The sequence below is a fragment of the Pelophylax lessonae genome (genome assembly GCF_965119305.1).
Source record: "Pelophylax lessonae genome assembly, chromosome: 10".
Classification (NCBI taxonomy): domain Eukaryota; kingdom Metazoa; phylum Chordata; class Amphibia; order Anura; family Ranidae; genus Pelophylax; species Pelophylax lessonae.
The window spans coordinates 126,057,819-126,069,882 of NC_138777.1; the positions used below are offsets into that span (position 1 = coordinate 126,057,819).

Consider the following 12,064-nt stretch of genomic DNA (forward strand, 5'->3'; position numbering starts at 1 on the left):
GGGTTTTAGGTTTTATGCTCTTACACTTTATTCCTGTTTTTACCTCATTTAATACCTCACTTATTTATCTAACATCCATCACTTTTTTCAATCGTGCATAATATTTATAATATTTGTGACATCTGTGTTCTTTATACTAGTTTCTACCTTCCACACTTCTAACGCATATATTGGCAGCGCCAAGCACTTCTTCTTTTTTCCTCTACATACCACCAAAAGGCTCCATTTGTGTTACAAAAAAGGACAAACATTTCATATAGGTACAGTGTTGCATGACTGAGTGTCATTCAAAATGTGAGAGTCCCGGTTCACACTTCTGCGATGCAGGAACGCTGTGAATATGCAGCGCGTTCCTGCATCGCATCCGCACCCCTGGCAGTTCACACTTAAAAGTTCACAATTAAAAGTTAACGACACCCCCAGTTGAGATCGCATATCGCAGTGCGATCTGCACGTTCGCACAGAATCAGATCGCACTAGTGTGAACCACCATGCGATCCGATTCTGCTGCTGATAAAAAAAGGGTCCTGTGCGTGTTTGGTGCGATTGCAGTGCGAATAATCGAATCGTAATATAAATGTTGGTTGCCGTAAAGATCCCGAAAAAGAATTGTAATTTATCTGTGGTTGCAGAGTCCATCCATGCTCTGTATAGCATGTACACAAATTCAGTGGTAGACAGCATCCTGTATTACCCGCAAATTTCACTCTGCCCACGTACTGGTGCTGCTAGGAAGCCTCAAGAATACCCTGTTATCAACACATTTCATTACTCAACAGATTAAAATTTGTTTTTGCTTTAGTTTCCTATTGTTAATCGCATTTTAACCTAAAATCTTTTAGTTATCAGCAAAAATTTGCTTTCATTTCTTAGTATCCGTCCTGCATCTGTGTCTCGCATACATCAAGAGACGATTCCTACATCTCCAACAATGAGTCTGAGAAGTAAGATGAAGGCAAGAGTGAGGCAATCAATTGGAAGACGGGTATGTTCTAATCAACTTGCTGCTTTTTTAGAGCTAGCTCCCAGAAAGCTAAAAGAGTGGGGCTTTGAAAAGATCTGGTCAGAGAATTGAGTGTTTAAAGTAGATCTAATTCCTAACAGGATGCTGGTCAGTTAACTAAAGCACTGTGTATCAGAAAGAATTGCCTTTTCCCCTTATTTTTCCTGTTCAATAGTTTGGTTAAAGATATTTATAGTACAAGTAAGGAAGCAGTGAAAGAAACCAATAAGGTACATCCAGAGACAAATCTATTAATATACATCATTCGTTAAAATTCACCTTTGGGAACATGTTCCATGTTTCACCCGATTCCACTCCAGCAGCATTTCCCCGACCCGCTGCATCTACTTGACAGCAAACTTCTTCCCCCGCTCGCTGTCACTATTTAAAAAAAAAAAAAAAAAAGAAACACCCCTTTGCAGCTGTCGGCTTGTAGTTCTCAATTAACTACCAGGGTGCGCTGTTGAGCACTCTGGTAGTTCAATATGTCTTCCTGTCAGTGTGTATCTGTATGCCCTACGAAGTACAAGCAGACCGATACTCTGACAAGTCTGCAAGATTCCTGATCATGGATGCAAAGAGTTCCAGGCTATCATTTAACCCCTTCACTCCCGACCGTACGCAAATATGCGGCCCCACTGGACTGGGCTTTTTTGCATGGGCCTGCATATTTGCGTATATCCCTTTGTGCTGTGCCAGCACAGAGATTAGGGTCTCACGGAGAGCCCTGGGACCCGGAGCTCCCGATTCCGTGTCACCTGATTGCTGTGATAGCCTTTGATTGGCTATGACAGTGATAAGTCACTGTGAATCCCACTCCTGTTTTGTGTTTTTTCCCTGTGAATGGAGATCTTTCTTTCTTCTTTTTTTTTTTTTTTTTCCCTTCTTTTTCTAAAAATACCTAGATCGAGATTTGATCAGGGTCAGTGTTTCTCTCAAGGTCAGTGTCTTTTTTTTTTTCTCGTATTTGTGTCAAGCCAGGTCTACACTGCTCTGACATGGAATTTGAATGACTTCTGATCCAACTTGCCCTACGACTTAGTGTCGGACTTCCACGTAATATTCACTTTTTGGGTCTGGTATGGATTTAAGGGTAAACCCCATGCGTGGTATTTCCCCCCCAAAAAAAAAAATCCAGACCAGACCTTTATCTGAGCAGGCAGCCCGGCAGGTCAGAAAAGGGGGAGAATGTGCGAGTAACCCCTCAATCCCCCCCCACCCGCTCCTGGACCATACCTGGCCACATGCCCTCAACATGGGGGGGGAGGATGGGTACTTGGTGAAGGGGGGCTCTGTGCCCCCCACCCAAAGCACCTTGTCCTCATGTGGATGGGGACAAGGGCCTCTTCCCGACAACGTTGGGGTGTTGGTTCTGGGGGTCTGCGGGCAGGGGGCTTTTCCAAATCTGTAAGGCCCCCTTTAACATGGGGGCCCCCAGGTGCCTGCCCTCCCCCAAATGTGAAGGAGTATGGGGTACATTGTACCCCTCATTCACCCAAAAAAGTGTAAAAAATAAACAGTACACAGGTTTTTCACAAGTTCTTTAATAAAAATTAAGAATGTCCCCGTCAAAGCTACAATGTCCTTCTTTTTTTTTTCCTCCGGTGATATCTTCTTCCTCCGGTCCTTCCCCTTCCACTTAAGTCTTTTTCCTCTGGTCCTTCTCCCTCTGCTGACCTTTTTTTCCTCTCCCTCTGCTGTCTTCTCCGGATGCTTGCTCCCGATGTCTTTTTCTTATATAGCCATGGGGAGTGGCCATCCGGTGAAGTCACTGCCTGGGGCATGATGGGGTGATGACATCACAAATGGGCAGGGTATTCGTGTGACGTCACCGTATGGCTATTTAAGAAATGGAAAACCGCGTGAGCCGGAAAACAACAGCGGTAGCCAGCGTTGGGAGAAGACCCAGATGAAGAAGATGTCAGCGGAGGGAGATGACTTATTCAGAAAAAGAAGACACGGAACTATGAAGGGGGACATTCTTTATTATAACCACTTGGCGACCGCTCACTGAGCTGGTACTGTGGCAAAGTGGCTCGATTCTGTCCAGCGACGTAGACCTACGTCGCTGGACTCCTCCCCTTGTGGGCGGCGCGCGCGCCGCCAGAGGCTCGCTCCCGCTGCATTCAGTCACAGCGGGAGTCGGGCCAGGGGTGATCACCGCCGCTCTTCCCCGATCGTCGGGGATCGAGTGTGGAGGTCCACCCGCTTGTGTAAACAAAGCGGGCGGATCTCCTAAGTGACAAACAGTGACAGATTACAGGATTCAGCATAGCTGAACCTGCGATCTGTGCCTGTGTCACACAGTGCCCTCCCCCCACACACGTTGGTAAGCACCAGGCATACATTAACCCCTTGATCACCAATAAAAGTTAAGCCCTTCCCTGCCAGTGTCATTTTTACATTAACAGTGCATATTTATAGCACTGATTACTGTAGTAATGTCAGTGGTACCCCCAAAAGTGTCAAAAATGTCAATCAAGGGTCCGATCTGTCCGCCGCAATGTCGCAGTCCCGCAAAAAAAAAACGCAGATCGTCGCCATTACTAGTTAAAAAAAAAACAATAAAAATGACATAAATTTCCCGTAGTTAGTAGCTGCGATAACTTTTGCGCAAACCAATCAAAATACGCTTATTGCGTTTTTTTTTTTTTTTTACCAAAAATATGTAGCAGAAAACAAATTGGCCTAAAATGTTAAATTTTGATTTTTACTTTTTTTTTTTTTTTTTGGGGGGAATTTCATATAAGAAAAATGTGAAAAATATTGTTTTTTTTTCAAAATTGTCGCTCTTTTTTTGTATATAGCGCAAAAAGTAAAAATCGCACAGGTGATCAAAAGAAAGCTCTATTTGTGGGGGAAAAAAAAGGACATACGTTTAATTTGGGTACAGCATCGCACGACTGCGCAATTGTCTGTTAAAGTAACGCAGTGCCGAATCGCAAAATATGGCCTGGTCAGGAATGGGGTAAAATCTTCCGGTCTTAAAGCTGTTAAAAATACGCTCATTGAGATTTTTTTTGTCAAAGACATGTAGCTAAATACATTTTGGCCTTAATATATGACAAAAATTTAATATATTGGATATTTTTTAACTTTCAAAGAAGAAAAAACTGAATTTTTGTAAAATCTTACCTGTAAAATTCCTTTCTCTGAGTCCTCCGACAGTCGCCGCATCCTCTAAGTCCTCACTGATGGGTATTGTCTTCCTATCCTTAGGAATAGCTAGGCATATAGACTTAGTCCAAAGACAAAAGGCATTAGCATATACACACCCACGGGGGCTGTCCCATCCGGTCAATACCCCCCCTGCATCACCACTTCCAACTCAGTTTGGTAGCATAGCAGTAGGTAATAAGAACCCCAAAAGAGGGGGGGGGGGGGGGCGGCGACTGTCGGAGGACTCAGAGAAAGAAATTTTACAGGTATGATTTTACAAAAATTCAATTTTCTCTTACGTCCTCCGACAGTCGCCGCCTCCTCTAAGTCCTCACTGATGGGATGTCCCAAAGCAGTATAGACATGAGGGGTGGGAGACGCAACCGTAGAAAAAGGCAACGCAGTACCCACATCAGGGAAAGGAATCTTACATGCACCGCAAGAACCAACTGGGCAACAGAAAAAAACAATGCTCAACAGGAGCAACAGCCCAGGAAAGCAAATGCCAACAGCCAGGGACCCAGAGAAAAAAATCAAGGGTCCATCATGGCACAGCCGCACTGAGAACTTTGCGGCCAAAAGAAGCATCAGCTGACACCAGAACGTCTTTGTAGAACTTGGAAAAAGTGTGCACCGACGACCAAGTCGCCGCCTTGCACACCTGGGCCACCGAGGCCCGATGCCAATAGGCCTAAGATGCACTCAAAGACCTGGTAGAGTGCGCCTTAACAGGGAAGGGCGGAACCAGTTCCCTCAAGGCGTAAGCCTGCTCAAGTTCAAGTCCCATGGATGCAAAGGCTCCTTCCTGGGAGGAGCCAGATGTCGCACACCTTGAATGAAGGTGCGCACCAAAGAACGAGACGCCAAAGGGCGTTGGAAAAGAACAGCCAGTGCAGACACTTGGCCCTTTATCGTGGCCAGCGCCAGGCGCTGATCCACTCCAGACTGGAGGAAAGCCAAAAATTCTCGACACTGAGTAAGAACGAGGGGAGAACCCCCTGGACTCAAACCAGGCGAAATAGGCTTTCCAGGTACGGTAATAAATCATACCAGAGGAGGATTTCCTAGCCTTGATCAGGGTAGGAATAACCTCAGGAGATAGACCCTTGTCCTTCAAGACCTGGGTCTCAACAGCCAGGCCGTTAAAGCCAGCGACTGTGAAGCAGGATGGAAGATCGGACCTTGAGACAGGAGATCTTCCCGCAGAGGCAGATGCCACGGAGACGCCACTGCCAGGTGAACCACGTCGGCGTACCAAGACCGGCAAGGCCAGTCCGGCGCCACCAGAATCACCATGTGCGGTTCCGAGACCAATCTGCGAAGGAACCGGTATAGTAACTGAATCGGAGGAAAGGCGTACATCAGACGATACTGATGCCAAGGGGCCACCAACGCATCCGAGGCGTCCGCCAACGGATCACGCGTTCTTGCCACGAACCTTCCCACCTTTCGATTTAGCCGGGATGCGAACAGATCCACGTCTGGGGATCCCCACTTCGCACACAGCATCTGAAAAACCTCCGGGTGTAGGGACCATTCCCCCTGGTCCAGGGTCTGGCGCCTCAGATAGTCTGCCTGCCAATTCTCCACACCCGGAATGTGAACTGCCGAAATCGCCGGGACATGAGTCTCGGCCCAAGACAGAATGTCGGTCACCTCCCGGGCCGCTCGAGCTCTCCTGGTGCCCCCCTGGTGGTTAATGTAAGCCACCGCGGTAGCATTGTCCATCTGTACGCGAACAGGCAGGCCCCGGAGACGGTCCGACCACTGGAAGAGACAGAGTTTTATCGCTTGTAGTTCCAGCACATTTATCGGGAGGGAGGATTCCTCCTCCGACCAAGTGCCCTGGGCAGACAGGTTGCCCAGGACTCCACCCCAGCCCGACAGGCTGGCGTCCGTGGTAACCACTGTCCACACCAACGGGCGGAAGGACTTGCCTTCCGCCACCGTCGGGGACCGGATCCACCACAGAAGAGCCAATCTGGTCCGGCGACTCAAGGAGACATCCAGATCCAAGGACTGAGGAAGTCTGTCCCACCTGGCCAGGATCTCCGTCTGGAGAGCCCGCGTGTGGAACTGGGCAAAGGGAATGGCCTCGAAGGCCGACACCATCAACCCCAGGCCCCGCATGCATGAGTGACGAGGACGGATTGTCCCTGAGGGACCGGATTTCCTCCCGCAAAGTCCGGAGCTTGTCCTCCGGCAAGAATACCCTTGCCTGAGCAGAGTCCAGAACCATTCCCAGATAGGGAAGTCGAAGCGACAGAGACAACGCTGATTTTTGAGCGTTGATGGTCCACCCGAACTCCTGGAGCGTCTGTAGCGTGATGGACAAATCGCGCACAAGGTCCTGACTGGCACGCGATCGCAGAAGGAGATCGTCCAGGTACCCCAGGACCGCAATGCCCTGGGCCCGCAGCAGGCCCAGAACCGGTGCCAACACCTTGGTAAACACCCTGAGTGCCGAAGCGAGACCGAACGGTAACGCCACAAACTGGTAGTGGTCCTCTGCGATAGCGAACCGAAGGTACCGCTGATGACCCTCGAAAATGGGGATGTGCAGGTACGCATCCTTCAGATCTATCGAAGCCAGGAATTCTCCCGGACTCAAGGAGGCCACTACCAAACGGAGAGACTCCATTCGAAACTTCCGAACATGCAGGAAGCGGTTCAGTGCTTTCAGGTCCAGAATAGGACGCACTTTGCCCTCCTTCCTGGGCACAGTGAACAGATTTGAATAAAACCCCCGAAACCTGTCCCGATGAGGCACCGGGACAATCAGCCCCTGAGCAAGCAGGTCCTGCACCGCTTGATGCAAATCCTGCAGACGCCCCGCAAGCAGATGAAGATTTGAGGGGAAGAATCTGTCCGCCGGCCTGGAAAGGAATTCGATCTTGTAACCTGATCGAACGATTTCCTGGACCCACCTGTCCGAAATCCGGAGCAGCCAAGGCTGGAGGAAACCGCGCAAACGTCCCCCCACCCCTGAAATGGGTGAGGGCGCCCCTTCAGGCAGAGGTGGAAAGTCCCGCCGAGCCGGCATTGCCGGTCTTCTGCTTACCCGCCCAGGGTTTCTTCTGGTTGCAAAAAAGAACAAAAAAGGGCGCACCGACCTAGCGCATTATCCTCAATAAAAGGCTTTATTTAAATAACATAAAAAATGGCTACTCACAGACGTAGATAAAGGTATAGCATATCAAGCTGAATTGCTCAAAAGTCCGTGTTTAGTCCATATAAGCGTCCATGATGAGATGACTGACGCGTTTCGAGGACCAGCCTCTTCCTCAGAGTCACTGTGTCATGACTGTCTCTTTGGTTTAAATATATTATATATTTAAACCAAAGAGACAGTCATGACACAGTGACTCTGAGGAAGAGGCTGGTCCTCGAAACGCGTCAGTCATCTCATCATGGACGCTTATATGGACTAAACACGGACTTTTGAGCAATTCAGCTTGATATGCTATACCTTTATCTACGTCTGTGAGTAGCCATTTTTTATGTTATTTAAATAAAGCCTTTTATTGAGGATAATGCGCTAGGTCGGTGCGCCCTTTTTTGTTCTTTTTTGCCTATAGTATCGGTGGACTACCCCAGTCCGTAAGGGCAGCAAGACCTTAGCCATCTGAGAAGCCAGTTGTCAGTCCCGTGAAGTGTGTGGTCAAGGGGTCTGGATACCAAGCGCAGGAGAAGGGTGGCTACACCTTATTGTTTCTTCTGGTTGCCCTGGGCCTTGAAGGGCTTGCCCTTGGATTGGTTCCGAAAGGCACGAAAGGACCCCTGATTAGATCTAGGCGCAGAACCCCGCTTGCCTCGGAAAGACTTGTTTTTCGGGTTCTGGGGGAGCATAGTGCTCTTGCCCCCCGTGACGCCTTTTACCAGGGTATCCAATGCCTCGCCAAAAAGGCGAGAGCCAGCATAGGGAAAATCAGCCACTGTTTTCCTTGAGGACTGGTCGGCCGACCAGCTCTTCAGCCATATCAGTCGCCGGTTGAGTACCGCGACACTCGAGAGGCGAGCAACCAAAGGGGCCTCATTTAAGGCTGCATCACACAAATACATGACTCCCTGGTGGATCTGGTCCACCATGTCCAGTTGGGCAGGCGGCACGTCATCCGACACAAGGTTGCTTCTGAGCACTTTAATCCAATCAGCCACCGCCTGAGCCACCATAACGGACGCGAAAACGGGTTTGAGCAGGGAACCCGCCACCGTATAGGAATGGCGGCCAGAGACTCCAACCGCCGGTCCGTGGGATCCCGGAAAACCGGGGTATCCTCAGTAGGAACCAAGGTAGCCTTGTTCAGCACGGCCACAGTGTGATCTACCTGTGGAGGCACACACCATCGCGATTCCGTAGCCGGCGCAAAAGGATAAAGCAATTTGAACCGACTGGGTACCAGGAATGGACGTTTTAACGTGCGCCACACATTTCATTAACAGTGTAATGAAATTCTGCTGGGCAGGGAAAAACCTGCACAGACTTGCGGGTCCTGTGCGTCCCAAACGAGGACACAGCGCCCAGAGGACTGGGCTCATCCTCCAAATGTAAGGTATCCTTAACCGAAATAATCAACTCATCCATGGTCGCCCGTTCTTCAGGTGACCCTGGGGAGGATGTATCAACACCCTCCACTTCAGCCTCCCCCTCAGACCCCGCGGGGTCTAAGGATGAGCGGGACCCTAAAAGGGCACGCTCGCAGCAGCAGCCATATCCCCATCTGAGTCAGAAGAGAGAGACAGCTAAAGTCGCAACTACAGCAGCCAGATCAGGTCGCAGCGGGGCCACAGGAGAACTGGGGCCCCCCACTAAAGCTGGAGGAAACTTGCTTTCCTGAGAATCCATGGCTCAAGTTCTGAAAAAAGTACAGTGCAAAAAAAAGAAAAAAATAGTGTACTGTCCCTTTAAATAGCGCTGTGGAGTGTGCAGCCCACCTCTACTGTCACAGCTATGAAGACCCCCAAAAGGAGAAAGAAAACTGAGCCAGAAGCAGTATGCAGAAGAAGACTGAGCGAGATAAACTGCAGAGCCCGCAGATCGTTGCTACCTGAGTCCTTGCTGCCTGTGAGGAAAAGGAAATGCTGCTGGAGGGGGCTGGCTATAAGCCAGACCCCAGGGAAAATGGCTGCCCCATAGGGATGCATAGGAGGCTACGCCAAGATGGCCGCCGACATGCGGCCGAACCGATCGTTCTACCGCCCACAAAATGGCGGCGGATGGCGCTAAAACGACCTGTATACTCTCCCCAGAGGGGCCATACACGTGTGCAGAGTAAAAACATGGCGGGCCGCGCAAAATAACCCCCGCAGCGGCCGCCGCACCACACACAAGTCTGTACCCCCAAACAAGCACCTAAGGTGACACAGGGACCCCTGGCAAAACATACAGATCTGCACAAAGTGAACCCCGCAGGGATCGCACAGGGAGTCACACAGGCACAGACATGGGGACACACAGCAACACAGACTGCCACCCCAGACAGAAGGCCCCACACAGAAAGTACTTACCTGTACCCGATGGCGTGGGGAGCCTCCATGCACGGATAAACCTCTGTCCACATCTGACAGGGAGTGCCGTGAGCCAGGGACATGACGCTGCAGCAGCGCAGATGAGTCCTGTGAGGTAGCCACCTCACGGCTGCATCCCTGCAGCGAACAGGGATGGGTCGTTCTTAATGCCAGGGCGAGCCATAGCTGAACGCTCGATGGCGGGCTGGGGGTCCATCTGACCCTCTGTGCCCTGGAGAACCAGGGCGGCCAGTCCGAATCCCAGCACCGCATGATCCATCTTCATCCGAAGAATAAACTAACACTAAAGCTGACAAAATGAACAGCTAGTAAAGTGAGAGAAAAAAACTGACATTTAAAAAGAAAATCAAATAAAAGATTTAGGAAGGCTGAGACTGAAGCCCCAGCACAAGGTAGCCTGACTATTCCTGACGCTGGGCAAATTAAAACTTGGGAGTGGTGATGCAGGGGGGGTATTGACCGGATGGGACAGCCCCCGTGGGTGTGTATATGCTAATGCCTTTTGTCTTTGGACTAAGTCTATATGCCTAGCTATTCCTACGGATAGGAAGACAATACCCATCAGTGAGGACTTAGAGGAGGCGGCGACTGTCGGAGGACGTAAGAGAAATGTTATTTTTCAAAATTTTCGCATTTTTTTATCAATATCGCAAAAAATAAGAAGCGCAGAGGTGATCAAATACCACCAAAAGAAAGCTCTGTTTGTGGGGGAAAAAAAAGACCTAAATTTCGTTTGGGTACGGCGTTGCATTACCGCACAGTGCCGAATCGCAAAAAGTGGCCTGGACGTACAGCAGGAAAATCCTCCGGTTGTAAAGTGGTTAAATAAAGGACTTTGTCAAAAACCTGTGTACTGTTTTTTTTATCTTTGACACTTTTTTGGGTGAATGGGTAGGGGTACAATGTACTCCATACTTATTCACATGGGAGGTTGCCAGGATCTGGGGGCCTCCCTGCCCTAAAGCAGCCCTTCGCCTATGTTGAGGGCATGTGGCCTGGTGTGGCCCAGTAGGTGGTGGGGGCCTTGCCTGACCTGCCAGGCTGCATGCTTGGATAAGGGTCTGGATTTTGAGGGGGACCCTACGCCATTTTTCTTTTAAAATTTTGGCATAGGCTTTTCCCCTCAAGATTCACACCAGTCTCAAAGGGCCTGGTATAGTAGGCTCAGAGTCAGATCCAGTTCAATGAAGTTGTATGGCAAAGTCTGATTGTATTATAACCTAAGCCTATAATGATAATAAAGACGGATAACCACACAAGTATGATAAATTAAGGTTCAGACTCTTTATTATAAAAATGTCCTCAGCAACAGCACAGCTCCTTAGAGAAGCCATGTTAATGCGTTTCACTCCAGCAGGTGCTTACTCATAACTTGCAGAATGTTATGAGTAAACGCCTGCTGGCATGAAATTCGTTAACCTGGTTCCTCTGTGGAGCTGTCTTGGGATGTTTTATTTTTTTCTAATAAAGATTCCATTTTTATTTGTGCACGGTTATCCATCCCTCTCACTGTTGTGTGCGAAAGGAAGCTAATGCATGAGCACAAATTTGAGAAAATTATCACCACAACAGGAAGTGCCTGAACAAAGACCTTGGTAAGAGTAACCAGAATTATTATTTTTAAATTTGGAGATTTTAAAGCAAATTTTCTAATTCAATTGACATGTTAATTCTTATGAGATTTTAGTAAATGTGTTTTGATCTACTTTGACATTCTCACCTACAGTGCCTTGCGAAAGTATTCGGCCCCCTTGAACTTTTCGACCTTTTGCCACATTTCAGGCTTCAAACATAAATATATAAAACTGTATTTTTTTGTGAAGAATCAACAAGTGGGACCCAATCATGAAGTGGAACGAAATTTATTGGATATTTCAAACTTTAACAAATAAAAAACTGAAAAATTGGGCGTGCAACATTATTCAGCCCCCTTAAGTTAATACTTTGTAGCGCGTCCTTTTGCTGCGATGACAGCTGTAAGTCGCTTGGGGTATGTCTCTATCAGTTTTGCACATCGAGAGACTGAAATTTTTGCCCATTCCTCCTTGCAAAATGGCTCGAGCTCAGTGAGGTTGGATGGAGTGCGTTTGTGAACAGCAGTTTTCAGTTCTTTCCACAGATTCTCGATTGGATTCAGGTCTGGACTTTGACTTGGCCATTCTAACACCTGGATATGTTTATTTGTGAACCATTCCATTGTAGATTTTGCTTTATGTTTTGGATCATTGTCTTGTTGGAAGACAAATCTCCGTCCCAGTCTCAGGTCTTTTGCAGACTCCATCAGGTTTTCTTCCAGAATGGTCCTGTATTTGGCTCCATCCATCTTCCCATCAATTTTAACCTTCTTCCCTGTCCCTGCTGAAGAAAAGCAGG

The 12,064-nt window shown here is 48.5% G+C and overlaps 1 protein-coding gene across 1 annotated transcript in view; it reads left to right on the forward strand.

Annotated features, from left to right (window-relative positions):
• The window catches only part of CENPT (centromere protein T), a 365,158-nt gene that overhangs the window by 24,885 nt on the left and 328,209 nt on the right, over window positions 1-12,064 (forward strand). The window contains exon 3 of the mRNA XM_082271075.1: window positions 874-985. Coding sequence (XP_082127201.1) covers window positions 874-985 — 112 coding nt within the window. The remainder of the gene's footprint in view (window positions 1-873; window positions 986-12,064) is intronic.